Here is a 21000-nt window from a genome sequence, read left to right as displayed (position 1 = left end):
GTGGACTTATTATTACTTCGATGACATTTTGCGATGAGTTTACTGGTCCGGCCCCCTTGAGGTCGGATTAAGCTGGATGCGGCCCCCGGACCAAAATGAGTTTGACACCCTTGCACAAAAGTGTGCGTCATTCACTCTTTTAATTTTAGGTCTGAATCAGAGTACTGAACCAACAACCCAGAGTACTGACCCTCAAGTGTGAACATTCGTGGCTTTCGTTCCATGAATGTGTCAGAGCAGCCATTAGCGTTTAAGTGCACACCAGCGTGGTGCAGCTCACCCATTAGCAGTCATCAGGGTCATGCATCTGCGAGCTGAAGTATCCTTCAGCAAAGCGCCAATTGTCTGCGGCGAATGTACCTCCTCCTCCGCTGGTGCTGCACAAAACACGTGAATATGGTGAGAATGATCAAGAGAGACTGCATCACTTCGTTAAGCCTTGGCGGAGGTCTGCACTAGTTGTGCCATCTTCTTAATAAAACTGTTTATGTGCACACATTATCGATGTTGGCACCGACGGATCCCCTCAAGGGGCGAGAGGGAGACCACAAACCAAAATGTACTTCTAATTAAAGGCCATTAAACACATCTTCTATCTTGTTGGCTGTCAGACAACAGTGTTAGCGTGCTGGCCCGCAGCCATGTAATTAAAATGTGTTCCTCGTTTGCCGTCTTCATATCTTTAACGGCCGTGTTGTGATTATTATTCCAGAGGAGATTTTCCGCTCCCACGTCGCCCACTGGTGGTCTCCGGATGGCGCGAGGTTAGCGTACGCTACCATCAACGACAGCCTGGTGCCCAAGATGGAGCTGCCCATGTTTACTGGCATGCCGTACCCCACGGGGAAGGAGTACCACTACCCCAAGGTTGCACCTGGGACTATTGAAATGACGGCGTCACTTGGCTAAAATCCCCCCACTTTTCAGGCTGGAGAGGAGAACCCGGTTATCACTTTGTATGTGGTCAACCTGAATGGTCCTCTTCACACCATCGAGATGAGGAGACCTGATGACCCAAGATTAAGGTGAGGAGCGCTAACAGTATGGAAGTGATATTATTTATCTTCCAATTACAACAGTTACAGTATCTCTAAGTATCTCTACGCAGAGGCGTGTAATGTGTTTTTACTGAGCCACGTTGGTTAACCCTTGTGTGGTGTTCAGGTCTGTGGGACCCGTTTTAATTTTTTATTAAAAGAAAAATGATACAATTAATTAATTTTTTAAACTGAGACTCACTGACTTTGGCTCATTTTCTTTCTGTGAAGAACATATATCAGAATACATATTTAATGACCCCCCCTACACATTTCTATTACATATAAGATGTCCGGGTCCACTGGACCCGGGGCTAATAGAAGTGTGGAAATTAATGTTCTGTGTACCATACGCACCCACCCACCCACACACACGCACACACACACACACACACACACACACACATACACAGCAGGCCTAGACTGGAGGAGGACAGAGTGTAGGTACACAGAACATCAGAGGGTCAAATGTGCGAGAAAATGAGAGCAGACAGTGTTGACAAACAATGTTGCAACCTTGTGTGGGAACCGCAGGTGCAGAAACACAAAAGAAGAATCCCCGTGGGATGCAGAAACTGGCAGAGAAGTTTTCCGTGCAACGTTCATATTGTTGTTACTCTGCCAGCGTTTGTGGGTCTGGTGGACCCGTTGCATTTTGTGGCTTTTGATGCCTCACAATCAAACACTTTTATGTTAAAATACTGAACAGGTGTTTATTGGGATAAGATTGTTTATCTTATCCCAATAAACATCTGTTCAGTATTTTGGGATAAGATTGTTTATCTTATCCCAATAAACATCTGTTCAGTATTTTAACATAAAAGTGTTTGATTGTGAGGCATTAAAAGCCACAAAATGCAACGGGTCTATCAGACCCACAAACACTGGCTGAGTAACAACAATATGAACATTACACAAGGGTTAAGAGGGCCGCTTGTAACAGTTTTATATATACATATATATAAAGTTAAAAAGTTAAAGTACCCATGATAGTCACACACACACACATACTAGGTGTAGCGAAATTATTCTCTTGATCACCCCCTGGGAGGTGAGGGGAGCAGTGGGCAGCAGTGATAGCCACGCCCAGGAATCATTTTTGGTGATTTAACCCCCAATTCCAACCCTTGATGCTGAGTGCCAAGCAGGGAGGTAACGGGTCCCATTTTTATAGTCTTTGGTATGACTCGGCCGGGGTTTGAACTCACAACCTACCCATCTCAGGGCGGACACTCTAACCACTAGGCCACTGAGTAAGTTAAAGCTGAACTGAAATGCTAACAGTTAGCATGCTGGCCAGATAGCGTCAAGTGACAATAAAAATAAGGTAAAAAAGCTAGCATACTACTATTAACTATAGCATGCTTATATTTAACATTAGTAAAATACCAAAATATGACACTGAGTTGTATACTTGTTGAATTAGCTTAGAAAGCTAGCATGCTAATTGTAACATGCGTCAAAAAATAAAATATATTACTCTGAGGTATGTACCGAAAAAAGTGTTTAAAATGCTGGACTGCTAACGTTAACATGCATCAAGTACCAAAATATGGTATACCTACAAAATTAGCTATAAAACGCTAGCATTAGCGATATTATCGGCCAATAAATGCTTTAAAATGTAATATCGGAATTTATCGGTATCGCTTTCAAAATTATCAGTATCGGTTTAAAAAAGTACAATTTCTGACTTTTTAAAACGCCGCTGTGTACACGGACGTAGGGAGAAGTACAGAGCGCCAATAAACCTTAAAGGCACTGCCTTTGCGTGTGATAGCAGTGATAGCCACGCCCAGGAATCATTTTTGGTGATTTAACCCCCAATTCCAACCCTTGATGCTGAGTGTCAAGTCAAGCAGGGAGGTAATGGGTCCCATTTTTATAGTCTTTGGTATGACTCGGCCGGGGTTTGAACTCACCCATGTCAGGGCGGACACTCTAACCACAAGGCCACGGAGCAGGTCAACATAGTCGAGGTTTCTGTGGTTTATCCGTTATACAGTGCTCAATACCGGGGTAGAGCGGAATATACGTTAGGTCAGGAAAAAACACAGAGGCTATTTCATCCAGACAGGCCTGTTTCGCAGGTTTCCCTGCTCGTCAGCAGGGAAATCTGAAAATCCCCTGAAGAGCAGGGAAACCAGTGAAACAGACTTGTACGGATGAAATTTAAATTTATTTACCCCAAAAAAAATGCTTAGGACATTTTGTTGCATGATCAGATATTAAAGTGTAGAACATATGCAATTGCAGGCATACTTGTTTCTGTCAAAATCAAAAGAAAATATTACATTTATACAGAAGCTCTTTGTTATTTTCGGCCTATTGCATGAAATGATGTGGCAGGCCACTTAAATGATGTGGGGGGGCCACTTAAATGACTGACGGACCACTTAAATGATGTGGGGGGCCACTTAAATGAATGACGGACCACTTAAATGATGTGGCGGGCCACATTCAATGATCGGCGAGCGACATTCAATGATCGGTGAGACATATTAAATGATGTGGCGGGCCACATTAAATGATCGGCGAGCGACATTCAATGATCGGTGAGACATATTAAATGTTGTGGCGGACCACTTTAAATGATCGGTGGGTCACATTAAATGATTTGGCAGATATTAAATGATGTGGCAGACATTAAATGATGTGGCAGTCCGCTTAAATGATCAGCGAGCAATTTTACATGATATGATGGCCCACTTTAATGATGTGGCGGGCCACTTGAAATGATCGGTGGGTCACAATAAATGAGGTGGCAGTCCGCTTAAATGATCAGCGGATCATTTTACATGATATGATGGCCCACTTTAATGATGTGGCGGGCCACTTGAAATGATCGGTGGGTCACAATAAATTATGTGGCAGTCCGCTTAAGTGATCAGCGGATCATTTTACATGATATGACGGGCCACTTTAATGATGTGTCGAGCCACTTCAATGATGTGGCGGGCCACATGAAATGATCGGCAAGCAACATTCAATGATCGGTGAGACAAACTAAAATGTTGTGGCGGGCCACTTCAAATGATCGGTGGGTCACATTAAATGCTGTGGCAGATATTAAATGACATGGCGGTCCGCTTAAATCAGTGGTGTCCAAAGTGCGGCCCGGGGGCCATTTGCGGCCCGCAGCTGATTGTTTACCGGCCCGCCACACATTCTGGAAATGCCATTGCAAAAATTTAAAAAACATTTTAAAAAAGTGGAATGAGGTGAAATATAACTAGAAAAAGTTGCAATGTTGACACAAAGCTGCCATGCAGGCTGCTCTTTTTTTCTTTTGTCTATCTTTATTTTTCTTTTTCTTTTTTGCCATTGCTCAAAAAAAAAAAATCAATGTTATAATGGATTATTGACCTATTCAAGGATCCAATTATTTCAAATATTTCACTTTAAAATGTTTTATGTGGAAAATATTGCAAAAAATATTGTGTGGTTGCCATACAAAAACATCAACGTTTTCTTTGACAAAAGAGCATAAAACAAACAAAATAATAGTTCAAACGTAAAATTGACAGATATGTCTGAAGTTGATCCCGTAACTTAAGTGTTGAAAGTTTTAAAAAAAAATAATGAAAATGTATCACTTTATGAGTGGGGCACCTTTTGGATCCCAAATATATTTAATGGGATTTTATTTATCTTTTCACTGTGATTACTCAAAAATAATAATGAATTAAAATCAACGGTGTCTTGCATTATTGATATTTTTAAGGCTCTAATTACTTCACATCAAACATTGCTTTCTGAATGTTTTGGGCAGTGGGGGAAATACTGCATATTTCAGTTTTATTATAAAAAAACAAAGTTGTCTTTGACAGAAAAGGCATAAAACTTTTTTTTTTTTTTTTACTTTATATCAACCTGAAGTTGATATACTGTAGAGATTTACTGTAAGCGTTAAATAAATAAATAAAATAATATGACTTAGACCCTTTATGGTCCCCGGGAGCCCTAAAGGTTAAAAAAAAAAAAATCCATATATTTTGTTATGGTTTGAAAATTAAAAATATCAAAATGGCCCCCGCATGCTTTATTTTTTCCGTGTGCGGCCCTCAGTGGAAAAAGTTTGGACACCCCTGGCTTAAATGATCAGTAAATGATCAGCAGATCATTTTACATGATATGACGGGCCACTTTAATGATGTGGCGGGCCACTTAAATAACGTGGCGGATCACTTCAATGACGTGGCGGGCCACTTTAAATGTTCAGCGAGCGACATTCAATGATTAGCGAGCCATATTAAATGATCAGAGAGCAATATTAAATGATATGGCGGGCCAGATCTGGCTCCCGGGCCTTTACTCTTCCACCTGTGCCCTAAAGTGTTTTGGTCTGCCAAGGGACAATGAACTTCAATGCACTTTAGAGTAGTCCGTGTACAGCTTGTATAAATCTACTATCCACTGAAAATGTGTGAACACAGACATTATAGTCTAAAAAAGATGTCAACACAAGTGAGCAGCAAAATGATTGTGCCGTGCCGACAGTCAATCAATCATGCTGGTGGTGGCTTTCATCCCAGTGGGGCTGCACGAGTGCTGCCGGCAACTGCGTTTAATTGAGGATAAATATGAGTGGCAACATGTACTGTGACATTGTGAAGCAGGAATTGGGCGGCATGGCAGTTTTTTTTCCCCCCCAGTCCAAACACACATCCAAGATGATCAAGTGCCTTGCTGAGGAAGGTGAAGGTGATGGAGTGGCCAAGTATGTCTCCTCCATACCTGAACCTAATGGAGCACCTGTGGGGAATCCGCAAGTGGCAGGAAGAGGGGGGAGAGGGGGGGGGGGGGGGGTGTCCAACATCCACCGGTGATGTCATCACAAAAGGGTGGAAGAGGATTCCAGTGCACGAGAAGAATGATACTTAACACTTATGGACACAATTTGGACATGTTGACAGTGAAGTGAACTCAATTGTGTTTCCACACGTCTGTGTGGGAACTTATTGTCAGTGGATAGGAAATCTATTTGATTATCTTTCTAATTCATCGGAGTAAATTACCTGCCCTGCAAAAAGTCAGTGTTTAAAAACAAGAAGAAAAAAAAATACAAAAATGAGGGGTATTTTATTTGAACTAAGCAAAATGATCTGCCAATAGAACAAGAAAATTTGGCTTGTCAAGACTTTCCAAAACAAGTAAAATTAGCTAATCTCAATGAACCAAAAAATACCTTAAAATAAGCATATTCTCACTAATAAGAAGTGCACTTTTCCTTGGTAGAAAAAAAGAGACCTTTTTGCTCAATATGTTGAAAAATATTCTTAAATGAAGTAAATGCTAGTGCCATTATCTTGACATAATGATATGCGCTCGGCATTACATTTCTTGAAACCAGCAAATTTATACTAAAAACAAATTTATTGTTCTTAATGGAAAGGCAACAAGGCAACCGCTTGTTACTCTCGGGGTCTACTAGCCGCTCAGGCAAATCATATTGTCTAAAAATGCATTTTTCCATCGACAACATGACATCATAGCGCCAAGTGCGTGCTCTTTCAGTCAATTAGTGCGCATATATACAGCCCGGCCCCCAGCCAAAACATGTTTAATTGTAATTTTGAAGAATTTACCTGAATGTGCATGAACTATTTCTGTTCAAAATTGTTAGAAATGTCACATGTTAAATGTTTAAATATTAACTGTCGTATTTTCTATTGTTTCATTGAAAATAAAACAGCAAAGTCCATTTGGCTGTCATATGTTTTAATATGAGACACAATTGTGTCAAAATCATGATTTTTTTTTTTTCATGCCTGAAATAAGAAATTATTACTTTAAAAAAGTAGTTGTATACTCGTGAGTGTTGATGACACAGCTTTGCAACAGTTGATGTTCTAGTTTCAAGCATGTTTTACTCAATATAGGTCATAAAATCTCAGCAACAAGCTGTAATATCTTACTGAGATCATTTAGGACCAAAACCCTTAAAACAAGTAAAACACTCTAACATAAAATCTGCTTAGTGAGAAGAATTATCTTATCAGACAGAAAATAAGCAAATATCACCCTAATTTGAGATATTTCATCTTACTTAGATTTCAGTTTTTGCAGTGTGCGTGCATAATTTAAATTAACTTTACAAAGGACTTTAAATTATTTTTGTCTTTTCGGATTTACAAATGTTGATAAAATGGTGGATACTCGTGTTAAACAAAGGGTGCCCAATTTTTTCCCACTGAGGGCCACAGACTGACAAAACAAAAGATGGATCTTTAATGATCAAAACAATGCAAGTACGGTAAATATTTCATGTGAATGCCAAAGAGCCAAAGTTAAAGTTAAAGTATCAATGATTGTCACACACACACTAGGTGTGGTGAAATTTGTCCTCTGCATTTGACCCATCCCCTTGTTCACCTCCTGGGAGGTGAGGGGAGCAGTGAGCAGCAGCGGTGGCTGCGCCCGGGAATCATTTTTGGTGATTTAACCCCCAATTCCAACCCTTGATGCTGAGTGCCAAGCAGGGAGGTAACGGGTCCCATTTTTATAGTCTTTGGTATGACTCGGCCGGGGTTTGAACTCCCAACCTACCCATCTCAGGGCGGACACTCTAACCACTACGCCACTGAGTAAGTTAAAGCCGAACTGAAATGCTAACAGTTAGCATGCTGGCCAGATAGCGTCAAGTGACAATAAAAATTAGGTAAAAAAGCTAGCATACTACTATTAACTATAGCATGCTTATATTTAGCATTAGTAAAATACCAAAATATGACACTGTGGTGTATACTTGTTGAATTAGCTTAGAAAGCTAGCATGCTAATTGTAACATGCGTCAAAAAATAAAATATATTACTCTGAGGTATGTACCGAAAAAAGTGTTTAAAATGCTGGACTGCTAACGCTAACATGCATCAAGTACCAAAATATGGCATACCTACAAAATTAGCTATAAAACGCTAGCATTAGCGATATTATCGGTCGATAAATGCTTTAAAATGTAATATCGGAAATTATCGGTATCGCTTTCAAAATGATCAGTATCGGTTTAAAAAAGTAAAATTTCTGACCTTTTAAAACGCCGCTGTGTACACGGACGTAGGGAGAGGTACAGAGCGCCAATGAACCTTAAAGGCACTGCCTTGGCATGCCGGCCCAGTCACATAATATCTACGGCTTTTCACACACACAAGTGAATGCAATGCATACTTGGTCAACAGCCATACAGGTCACACTGAGGGTGACCGTATAAACAACTTTAACACTGTTACAAATATGCGCCACACTGTGAACCCACACCAAACAAGATTGACAAACACATTTCGGGAGAACATCCGTACCGTAACACAACATAAACACAACAGAACAAATACCCAGAACCTCTTGCAGCACTAACTCTTCCGGGACGCTACAATATACACCCACCCCCCTGCCCCCACCTCAACCTCCTCATGCTCTCTCAGGGAGAGCATGTCCCAAATTCCAAGCTGCTGTTTTGAGGCATGTTAAAAAAAATTATGCACTTTGTGACTTCAATAATAAATATGGCAGTGCCATGTTGGCATTTTTTTTCCATAACTTGAGTTTATTTATTTTGGAAAACCTTGTTAAATTGTTTAATGCATCCAGCGGGGCATCACAACAAAATTAGGCATAATAATGTGTTACTTCCACGACTGTATATGTCGGTATCAGTTGATATCGGAATCGGTCATTAAGAGTTGGACAATATCAGAATATCGGATATCGGCAAAAAAGCAGTTATCGGACATCTCTAATTATGATATATTTGGAGAAGTGGAGTGTGGTTGTATTTGCAATCTGGGAAGGCCTCCACGAGCATCTTGCAGACAGACTCAAAAAAACATGTAATAAATGTCAATGTGTAGTAAAATGTACACCAAAGTTAACTCTAATACATATTATTTGGAGCAAAAAGAAGTGTTTTAAATGTAGATTGAAATCAACTTAAACCCCCTTCAAAATAAAGAGCCCAATATTTGGACACAAATGCAATTTCATTGTCAGAATATCATACAGGAATTTTTTTTTTTTAATGATTTAATTGAATGCAAAATTATTTGTTCAAAACTTGCTAGCATTTATCTAAAGTTTCATCCGGGTGTATCGTCCGAGTCTCCTCACTCATGTTTTGATTGCATGATTGATTGAAACTTTTCTTAGTAGGTTGCACAGTGAAGTACATATTCCGTACAATCGACCACTAAATGGTAACACCCAAATAAGTTTCTCAACTTGTTTAAAGGCCTACTGAAACCCACTACTACCGACCACGCAGTCTGATAGTTTATATATCAATGATGAAATCTTAACATTGCAACACATGCCAATACGGCCGGGTTAACTTATAAAGTGCAATTTTAAATTTCCCGCCACACTTCCGGTTGAAAACGTTTTTTTATGCTGACGTATGCGCGTGACGTCAAGGGTTGGTACGGAAGTATGCGGACACATTGAATCCAATACAAAAAGCTCTGTTTTCATCTCAAAATTCCACAGTATTCTGGAAATCTGTGTTGGTGAATCTTTTGCAATTTGTTTAATGATCAATGGAGACTGCAAATAAGAAAGTTGTAGGTGGGATCGGTGTATTAGCGGCTGGCTGCAGCAACATAACCAGGAGGACAGAGATGGATAGCAGACGCGCTAGCCGCCGAACTCACCTTAACTTTCTCCGTCTCCGGGCCGCCAACCGCATCTGTGATCGGGTGAAGTCCTTCGTCGCACCGTCGAGCGCTTGAACGCAGGTGAGCACGGGTGTTGATGAGCAGATGAGGGCTGGCTGGCGTAGGTGGAGAGCTAATGTTTTTAGCATAGCTCTGTGAGGTCCGGTTGCTAAGTTAGCTTCAATGGCGTTAGCAACAGCATTGTTAATCTTCGCCAGGCTGGAAAGCATTAACCGTGTATTTACATGTCCATGGTTTAATAGTATTGTTGATTTTCTATCTATCCTTCCAGTCAGGGGTTTATTTCTTTTGTTTCTATATGCAGTTAAGCACGATGCTATCACGTTAGCTTGTACCTAAAGTGTTTCGCCGATGTATTGTCGTGGAGATAAAAGTCACTGTGAATGTCCATTTCGCGTTCTCGACTCTCATTTTCAAGAGGATATAGTATCCGAGGTGGTTTGAAATACAAATCCATGATCCACAATAGAAAAAGGAGAAAGTGTGGAATCCAATGAGCCAGCTTGTACCTAAGTTACGGTCAGAGCGAAAAAAGATATGTCTTGCACTGCACTCTAGTCCTTCACTCTAACGTACCTCATCCAAGAATCTTTCATCCTCGCTCAAATTGATGGGGTAATCGTCGCTTTCTCGGTCCGAATCTCTCTCGCTCCATTGTAAACAATGGGGAATTGTGAGAAGTCCTTCCTCCGGTGACGTCACACTACTCATACTTGCCAACCTTGAGACCTCCAATATCGGGAGGTGTGGGGGGGGCGTGGTTAGGGGCGTGGTTAAGAGGAGAGTATATTTACAGCTAGAATTCACCAACTCAAGTATTTCATATATATATATATATATATATATATATATATATATATATATATATATATATATATATATATATATATATATAAATACTTGACTTTCAGTCAATTCTAGCTATATATATATATATATATATATATATATATATATATATATTTTATTATATATATAAATAAAAGAAATACTTGAATTTTAGTGTTCATTTATTTACACATATACACACACACACACAACACTCATCTACTCATTGTTGTACTTGAAAGTACAATGCTTTGTTAAGGGTTGAATTGTCCATCCTCTTTCTATTCTCTGTTACTATTTTTCTAACCATGCTGAACACCCTCTCTGATGATGCATTGCTGTGTGGCACAAAAGTGCTTTCATCAAATGCACGAGAGTGTGGAATCTTCCATCTCTCCCTAGCATGGCCCAAAACCGGTCAATCCTTGCTTCCTGGGGAAGATCTTCCCTGGCAAGCAATTGGTACTCCAGTACTTGTACCCGGAGGCTGGTCAGGTCCAATCGCAGCTGCGGCAGACTTTTTTTTTTTGGGGCGTGGCCTCCAGCTCCGGCTGAATACCGGGAGTTTGTCGGGAGAAAATCTCTGCCGGGAGGTTGTCGGGAGAGGCGCTGATTATCGGGATTCTCCCGCTAAAAACGGGAGGGTTGGCATGTATGCACTACTTCCGGTACAGGCAAGGCTTTTTTTATCAGCGAGCAAAAGTTGCAACTTTATCATCGATGTTCTCTACTAAATCCTTTTAAGCAAAAATATGGCAATATCGCGAAATGATCAAGTATGACACATAGAATGGATCTGCTATCTCTGTTTAAATTAAAAAAAAAATCATTTCAGTAGGCCTTTAAGTCGGGGTCCACTTAAATCAATTCATGGTAAAAGCTAAATGGTTAACTTTTGCAGGTTTTTTCCCGGCGGTCAGCATTGAGCAAACAGATACAAACATCTACAGTATCTGCACAACGTTGTGACAAACAGTGCAGACAGAAAGATTGTGTAAAAAGAAAGAAGACTATTATGGTTTGCAAGCCTCAGACAGAATTTGGATGTGAATAATATGGATAACGTTCAAATTTGCTCAGCTCATTTTGTATCTGGTATGCAAGAATACATTTTTACCTGTTTTTTGAAAACATATTGCTAATAATTAAAGACTAGTTTTTATTTAAGCATGAGCTGAGATAGGCTCCAGCACCCCCCGCGACCCTGAAAGGGACAAGCGGTAGAAAATGGATGGATGGATGGACATTCTCAAACCTTCCTTGCTTTCCTCACCACACCACAAACTGAGTGTAAACACCAAACATGCAACATTTATAGCTTTTAACATGACAAGCTGACCTGAAATTATTGGAATAAATATTGGAAATTATGTTTTTTAATATTTGTACTGCTGTGAGTACACTACTACCACAGAGAAAGTATCATGTACTTACTGTATGTAATAGTACGATTTCACTAGTAAACATCCAATATTGATCTCATTTGGCATTTAGCGCCACTTTACCCACATAACACTCCTTTGGGGGGGTTAAGTTGATCCTTGTATGATTATGCAAGTCTTTGTGGCGTTTCAGCATCTTTTAAAACAGATTTCTCCCGGATTTTTGACTTTTCTCTCCATTCACTTTCACCGCAATGTTTACAAACGCTTCCCTCCTCGACGGCTCCACATCCGGGTCCTAAACACTTTATACGTTCCATCCACCGGCTTCAACTATGCATTAAATTGATCGTTCTGGAGCCACAAATCATTGAACTTGTACTTTACCATAAGTCATTTGGCTTTGCTGCGGGCTTTGGTTAAGTTTTCTCCGCTGCTATGCTAAGCTGTAACAACACACAGTCTGGTGGTGTGTGATTAATTCTGACCGGGCAGCACAGGTAGCCTACTTTAGTTCCGTTTTGTTGTTATGTTATAGGATCCTCAAAAATGGAAACACATTTAAAAGCATGGTTTGAATAAAAGTCTTATTAATACCGTATTTTTCGGAGTATAAGTCGCTCCGGAGTATAAGTCGCACCGGCCGAAAATGCATAATAAAGAAGGAAAAAAACATATATAAGTCGCACTGGAGTATAAGTCACATTTTTTGAGGAAATGTATTTGATAAAACCCAACACCAAGAATAGACATTTGAAAGGCAATTTAAAATAAATAAAGAATAGTGAACAACAGGCTGGATAAGTGTACGTTATATTACGCATAAATAACCAACTGAGAACGTGCCTGGTATGTTAACGTAACATATTATGGTAAGAGTCATTCAAATAACTATAACATATAGAACATGCTATACGTTTACCAAACAATCTGTCACTCCTAATCGCTAAATCCCATGAAATCTTATACGTCTAGTCCAGTGGTTCTTAACCTCAGGGGCTCAGGGGTTCGGCGGAGGTCAAAACACACCCGACTCATCGTGTAAATACAAACTTCTCCCTATCGGCGTGTTACGGATATGACAACAGCAGATGTCACACTGATTTGCAGGTGTGTAATTTGTTGTGAGTTTATGCAGTGTTGGTTTTGTTCTTTGAACAAGGTGATGTTCATGCACGGTTCATTTTGTGCACCAGTAAAAAAAACATGGTAACACTTTAGTATGGGGAACATATTCACCGTTAATTAGTTGCTTATTAACATACAAATTAGTAACATAATGGCTCTTAACTAGTCATTATTAGTGCTTATTAATGCCTTATTCGGACCCTCTAACCCTAACCCTAACCAAATAACTCTAAATTAAGTCTTTGTTACTTAGAATATGTTCCCCATACTAAAGTGTTACCAAAAACATAAAACTTTGTCTTGAATTTGAAAAAAAAATAAAAATAAAATAAAAAAATTTCACTAAGGAAGGGTTTGGTGAATGCACATATGAAACTGGTGGGGTTCGGTACCTCTAACAAGGTTAAGAACCACTGGTCCAGTCTCTTACGTGAATGAGCTAAATGATATTATTTGATATTTTACGGTAATGTGTAAATAATTTCACACATACACTACCGTTCAAAAGTTTGGGGTCACATTGAAATGTCGTTATTTTTGAAGGAAAAGCACTGTACTTTTCAATGAAGATAACTTTAAACTAGTCTTAACTTTAAAGAAATACACTCTATACATTGCTAATGTGGTAAATGACTATTCTAGCTGCAAATGTCTGATTTTTGGTGCAATATCTACATAGGTGTATAGAGGCCCATTTCCAGCAAGTATCACTCCAGTGTTCTAATGGTACAATGTGTTTGCTCATTGGCTCAGAAAGCTAATTGATGATTAGAAAACCCTTGTGCAATCATGTTCACACATCTGAAAACAGTCTAGCTCGTTACAGAAGCTACAAAACTGACCTTCCTTTGAGCAGATTGAGTTTCTGGAGCATCACATTTGTGGGGTCAAATAAACGCTCAAAATGGCCAGAAAAAGAGAACTTTCATCTGAAACTCGACAGTCTATTCTTGTTCTTAGAAATGAAGGCTATTCCACAAAATTGTTTGGGTGACCCCAAACTTTTGAACGGTAGTGTAAGTCGCTTCTGAGTATAAGTCGCACCCCCGGCCAAACTATGAAAAAAACTGCGACTTATAGTCCGAAAAATACGGTAGATTTGTAAGATCTTTTTAGGCATTTTAAGGCCTTATATTCAAAATTGTTGCTTTTAAGACCTAGTGGCTACCCTGTTTTACTGATGTGTGCATTGACTTGATCACCAACTACAAAGTAACCTGTTCCACCTTTCAGGTAACCATCTGCGTTAAAGGCCTACTGAAATGAATTTTTTTTATTTAAACGGGGATAGCAGATCTATTCTATGTGTCATACTTGATCATTTCGCGATATTGCCATATTTTTGCTGAAAGGATTTAGTATAGAACAACGACGATAAAGATCGCAACTTTTGGTATCTGATAAAAAAAAGGCTTGCCCCTACCGGAAGTAGCGTGATGTAGTCAATTGAACATATACGCAAAGTTCCCTATTGTTTACAATGATGGCCGCATGAAGTGATAGAGATTCGGACCGAGAAAGCGACGATTTCCCCATTAATTTGAGCGAGGATGAAAGATGTGTGGATGAGGAAAGTGCAAGTGAAGGACTAGTGGGGAGTGGAAGCGATTCAGATAGGGAAGATGCTGTGAGAGCCGGGGGTGACCTGATATTCAGCTGGGAATGACTACAACAGTAAATAAACACAAGACATATATATACTCTATTAGCCACAACACAACCAGGCTTATATTTAATATGCCACAAATTAATCCCGCATAAAAACACCTAGGTGTTTGTTATGCTAGCTCCTAGCTCGAGCTAGTTATAGCTCGAGCGGGTAATATGGACGGGATCCCGTATATATAACCCGCCAATACAATTCAAACACCTGCACAACACACACACTCACTCAGCCCAAAGGACCGTTCACCTAACCCAAGGTTCATAAAGCTTATATATTTAACCAAAGTTACGTATGTGACACGCACATACGGGCAGGCGATCAAATGTTTGGAAGCGCGCGGGTGGGACCTGATATTCAGCTGGGAATGACTACAACAGTAAATAAACACAAGACATATATATACTCTATTAGCCACAACACAACCAGGCTTATATTTAATATGCCACAAATTAATCCCGCATAACAAACACCTAGGTGTTTGTTATGCTAGCTCCTAGCTCGAGCTAGTTGTAGCAAGCGATCAAATGTTTGGAAGCGTACTCACGGTATCGCGTCTGCGTCTGTTAACGAAGTCAAAGTTCTCCTGGTAAGAGTCTCTGTTGTCCGAGTTATTCGATCTTGACTGCATCTTTCGGGAATGTAAACAATGAAACGCCGACTGTGTTGTGTTGCTGACTTCCCTCGCAAAATACTCCGCTTCGCACCGACTTTCTTCTTTGCTTGCTCAGCTTCTTTCTCCATAATGCAATGAACAAATTGCAACAGATTCACCAACACAGATGTCCAGAATACTGTGGAATAATGAGATGAAAACAGAGCTATTTCGTATTGGCTTCAATGGGGAAGCCATACCTCTGTTAAACTGGCTACGTCACGCGCATACGTCATCCTCCAAAGGCGTTTTGAACCAGAAGTTCCCCGGGAAATTTAAAATTGCACTTTATAAGTTAACCCGGCTGTATTGGCATGTGTTGCAATGTTAAGATTTCATCATTGATATATAAACTATCAGACTGCGTGGTCGGTAGTAGTGGGTTTCAGTAGGCCTTTAAGGTAAAGGTGCATGTGCGCTCAAAATAAGTTTATGCATTAATAATGTGTTAGTGTTTTGTGATTGATCGCATTAGTTAACGCATTGACAGCCCTATTACTCTGCAAGCTCTACACTGACTACTCTTGAGAAGATAAATTGGAATAACAATGTGTGCTTTTATGACTATGCGTGTAATGTTGTCCTGCCGTGCATGTCAGAGAGTTCTACGTGACCATGGTGAAATGGGCCACCACCACCAAACTGGCTGTCAACTGGCTGAACCGAGCGCAGAACATCTCCATGCTGACGCTGTGTGAGGCCACCACGGGCGTCTGCACCAAGGTCAGCTGGCGCGGCGTAAATAAAGCGCATCCGAGTTGTCCTGTGCCAACCTGTCCTTTTGTTCTCTGCAGAAACACGAGGATGAAAGCGAGGGGTGGCTCCACAGACAGGTGAGATGTTGGCGTCCCATCTAAAAAGGAGCTTTCGGAACCGCTCCAGTGAGGGTGACACCTTATGTGCGGTTGCCTCTTTTAGAACGAGAAGCCGCTGTTTTCCAAAGACGGTCTGAAGCTGTTCTTCACGCGGGCCATCCCACAAGGAGGCCGCGGAAAGTTCTTCCATATCTCCATGTCCATCTCGCAGGTATACGAGTCACTCCTGCAACATAAACATGCAGGGGAACTGCACTTTTTGGGGAGAATGTTGCCTCATTATGAAAGACATAACAATAGACAGATTTGTTTTTTATGCATTGTAACTGTGTACAGCTCCACTAATGGAGTGTTACTTTCAAAGGCAAAATTAAAGTATTGCTAGAAACATAATTTTATATGGGACTTTATTGTATTATATGTATAGTACATGTTACAAAAAGAAAAAAAGCATAAAACACCACCAGAATTAGAGATATTACAAGTCAAGCTTAGTGTTACGCTCATGATTTGGTGTAACTAAACATTACCCTATAAGATGAAGGCAATTGCATTTTATTGATATTTGAAATGTATTCAATGTTTATAAATGAATATTTAAATATACTAAATGTAAAAAAGGGAATAAATATTCAAAATAAGATCATTAAATGAAATCTAGTTCGGTTACGCCATGGGTGTCCAAACTTTTTCCACTGAGGGCCGCACACGAAAAAATGTAAGCATGCGGGGGCCATTTTGATATTTTCCATTTTCAAACCATAACAAAATATATGGATTTTTTTTGTTTAACCTTTAGGGCTCCCAGGGACCATAAAGGGTCTCAGTCATTAAAATGTTAAAAATAAGTCAAATTATTATTCTTATTTTTTATTTAACGCTTACAGTAAATCTCTATATCAACTTCAGGTTGATAAAAAGTTAAAAAAAAAAAAAAAAAAAGGTTTTATACCTTTTCTGTCAAAGACAACTTTGTTTTTTATAGTAAAACTGGAAATATGCAGTATTTAGTAATTATAGTTATAAAAGATCAATAATGCAGGACACCATTGATTTTAATTCTTTAATATTTTTGAGAAATCAGTGAAAATATTAATAAAATCCCACTAAATATGTTTGGGATCCAAAAGGTCCCCCACTCATAAAGTGATACATTTTTATTAGGTTTTTTTTACTTTCAACACTTAAGTTACGAGATCAACTTCAGATATATCTGTCGATTTTACGTTTGAACTATTATTTTGTTTGTTTTTATGCTCTCGTGTCAAAGAAATATTTGATGTTTTTATATGGCAACCACACAATATATACAATATTTTTTCCACATAAAACATTTTAAAGTGACATTTTTGAAGTAATTGGAGGCTTGTATAGGTCAATAATTCATTATAACATAGATTTTTCGTCTTTTTTTTTTTGGAGCAATGGCAAAAAAAAGAAAAATAAAGAAAGACAAAAGAAAAAAAAAACAGCCTGCAAGGCAGCTTTGTGTCAACATTGCAACTTTTTCTCGTTAGATTACACCTCATTCCACTTTTTAATTTTTTTTTATTAATTTTTGCAATACTATCAATTTTGCAATTTTTGCAGAATGTGTGGCGGGCCGGTAAACAATTAGCTGCGGGCCGCAAATGGCCCCCGCGCCGCACTTTGGACACCCCTGGGTTACGCCATCATGAGCGCAACACAAGGTTGTAAAAGTTTCAACTACAATTCTAAATAAGATGTCAAAAGCAAACTGAAATCAGATACACACATCTTAAAGATTGATCAATACCGATTTAAATTTAGTAATACATAAATATGATTTATCAAAATATAAAAGAAATATACCTGAACAGAACGCTCATGATGGTTACACCAAAAAGTAACGCTATGAATCGCGTTTTTCCAAGTTTTTGGGGCATTTTTATGCTATTTCCAAGCATCTCCTTTTTATTATCGTTGATTTTAAATGGTCAAACTAATGCATATTATATATGCATGCCCTAGTAAAGAAAAAAAAAAGTCATATTTATTTTGATTGTTACATTCTGAAGTACATTTGTGCAGGTGGGTGCGAATGTACCCATTACCAGAGCTGTACACAACTCGTAAATAAACAGATAAAAGTCAGCTTACAACGGAGCCAATGGGAGGTCCTCTATTCCAGTGTTTTTCAACCACTGTGCCGCGACACACTAGTGTGCCGTGAGATACAGTCTGGTGTGCCGTGGGAGATTATCTAATTTCACCTATTTGGGATAAAAATATTTTTTGCAAACCAGTAATTATAGTCAGCAAATTATGTGTTGTTGAGTGTTCGGTGTCGTCTAGAGCTCGGTAGAGTAACCATGTAATACTTCTCCATATCAGTAGGTGGCAGCCGGTAGCTAATTGCTTTGTAGATGTCGGAAACAGCGGGAGGCAGGGTGCAGGTAAAAATAAACAAAAGTTGAGTGCCCCTAAGAAAAGGCATTGAAGCTTAGGGGAGGCTATGCCGAACGAAACTAAGACTGAACTGGCTACAAAGTAAACAAAAACAGAATGCTGGACGACAGCAAAGACTTACTGTGGAGCAAAGATGGCGTCCACAATGTACATCCGAAATCAACAATGTCCCCACAAAGAAGGATAAAAACAACTGAAATATTCTTGATTGCTAAAACAAAGTGGATGCGGGAAATATCGCTCAAAGGAAGACATGAAACTGCTACAGGAAAATACCAAAAAAAGAGAAAAAGCCACCAAAATAGGAGCGCAAGACAAGAACTAAAACACTACACAGAGGAAAACAGCAAAAAACTCAAAATAAGTCACGGCGTGATGTGACAGGTGGTGACAGTACACCTACTTTGAGACAAGAGCTATAGTGATGCATGCTTTTGGTTATGGTTTAAATTCATATCCAACAATTCCGACAAGGACTTTTTACTGTCAACTGAGTTTTGTTTTTAATGATTTCTGCTGGTGGTGTGCCTCTGGATTTTTTCAACGCAAAAAATGTGCCTTGGCTCAAAAAAGGTTGAAAAACGCTCTATTCTGCCCAAAAAAAACAATTAAAAACCATCCAAAAACCGCCAACAAAACTCCATTTACATTTCGTGACTTGAATATTAACCAAGTATTAGTGATATTGTTATTATAAGTGCTAACGCAGACAAATTATTTATAGCAGGGCGCTGTGATCACTTCCTCTGTGCTGTTTCCTCGCTTCCCTGCTCCCTGTAAGTTTATTCTAGATCATAAATCAAGCCTGTCAAGAAGGCTGAAGATGTATTCCAACAAGTTGGTACACTTTGACAGCCAAATTAGACCTGGAAATGGCGAGAACGACACGAAAAGACACTTGGTTCCACCCCCCCCTTTTTTTTGCAAGGATTATGAGTCATTCTTCATCCAACAGTCTATCAGTCGGCATCCTAATGACAGCAGACATTGCACAGTAAGTGATGTTGTATTATGTTTGTTGTCTCTTAAAATCTGCATTGAGTTATAACCAGTGATGTTAAAAAAAAACAAAAAAAAACTTCTTGATGCATTTTTTAAATGAATGCGCCGTGTATGCTTAAAATGATTAAAATACGTAAATATTAACTTTTCTACATCACCAACATTGATAATGTATGTTGCTGTATGTATACTTTTGACCCAGCAGATTTGGTCACATTTTCAGTAGGGATGTCCGATAATGGCTTTTTGCCGATATCCAATATTCCGATATTGTCCAACTCTTTAATTACCGATACCGATATCAACCGATACCGATATATACAGTCGTGGAATTAACACATTATTATGCCTAATTTGGACAACCAGGTATGGTGAAGATAAGGTCCTTTTTAAAAGTAATAGTAAAATAAAATAAGATAAATAAATTAAAAACATTTTCTTAAATAAAAAAGACAGTAAAACAATATAAAAACAGTTACATAGAAACTAGTAATTAATGAAAATGAGTAAAATTAACTGTTAAAGGTTAGTGGACCAGCAGCACGCACAATCATGTGTGCTTACGGACTGTATCCCTTGCAGACTGTATTGTTATATATTGATATATAATGTAGGAACCAGAATATTAATAACAGAAAGAAACAACCATTTTGTGTGAATGAGTATAAATGGGGTAGGGAGGTTTTTTGGGTTGGTGCACTAATTGTGAATGTATCTTGTGTTTTTTATGTTGATTTAATAAAAAAATAAAAAAAACGATACCGATAATAAAAAAAACGATACCGATAATTTCCGATATTACATTTTAAAGCATTTATCGGCCGATAATATCGGCCTGCATCTCTAATTTTCAGTAGACTCATAATAAATTCATAAAAGAACCAAACTTCATGAATGTTTTTTGTGACCAACAAGTATGTGCTCAATCACTCTATCACAAAAAAAAAATAAAGAGATGTAGAAATTATTGGAAAGTCAAGACAGCCATGACATTATGTTCTTTACAAGTGTATGTAAACTTTTGACCACGACTGTATGTGCCTGTTACTACAGGACGCATATGTTTTTTAAAGGCTTTATAGGCAGAATAGAGCGTCTTCTATAGGCTCCATTGTAAGCAGACTTTTGATTGAATATATTTAATATTTAGAATGCATTAAAAAAAAATCCATCAGTTTTCATGTGTTTCATAATAATAGTGAACGATAGGCAACATTCCCAAAAAAAAGTGGAGTTCCCCTTTAAGATGATAAAGAAGGCACATGGGGAATAATATTCTACATTTTTGTGGACCTGCAGCCCAACACCAGTATGGACACGCTGCAGTCCATCACGTCCGGAGACTGGGACATCACAGAAGTCCTGGCCTACGACGAGGAGAGCCAGCTCATGTG

General features: G+C 39.0%; 1 protein-coding gene across 1 annotated transcript in view; it reads left to right on the top strand.

Annotated features, from left to right (window-relative positions):
• The first annotated feature begins 716 nt into the window (after positions 1-716).
• LOC133629713 (dipeptidyl aminopeptidase-like protein 6) overlaps positions 717-21000 on the top strand; it is a 53740-nt gene continuing 33456 nt past the window's right edge. Inside the window, exons 1-6 of the mRNA XM_062020643.1 lie at positions 717-867; positions 928-1025; positions 15959-16082; positions 16154-16192; positions 16278-16385; positions 20906-20997. Coding sequence (XP_061876627.1) covers positions 805-867; positions 928-1025; positions 15959-16082; positions 16154-16192; positions 16278-16385; positions 20906-20997 — 524 coding nt within the window. The 5' untranslated portion in view covers positions 717-804. The remainder of the gene's footprint in view (positions 868-927; positions 1026-15958; positions 16083-16153; positions 16193-16277; positions 16386-20905; positions 20998-21000) is intronic.

This window comes from Entelurus aequoreus, linkage group LG15, assembly GCF_033978785.1.
Source record: "Entelurus aequoreus isolate RoL-2023_Sb linkage group LG15, RoL_Eaeq_v1.1, whole genome shotgun sequence".
Lineage (NCBI taxonomy): Eukaryota > Metazoa > Chordata > Actinopteri > Syngnathiformes > Syngnathidae > Entelurus > Entelurus aequoreus.
Note: the sequence above shows the minus strand (reverse complement) of the source record. Positions and strands in the feature narration are given on the sequence as shown.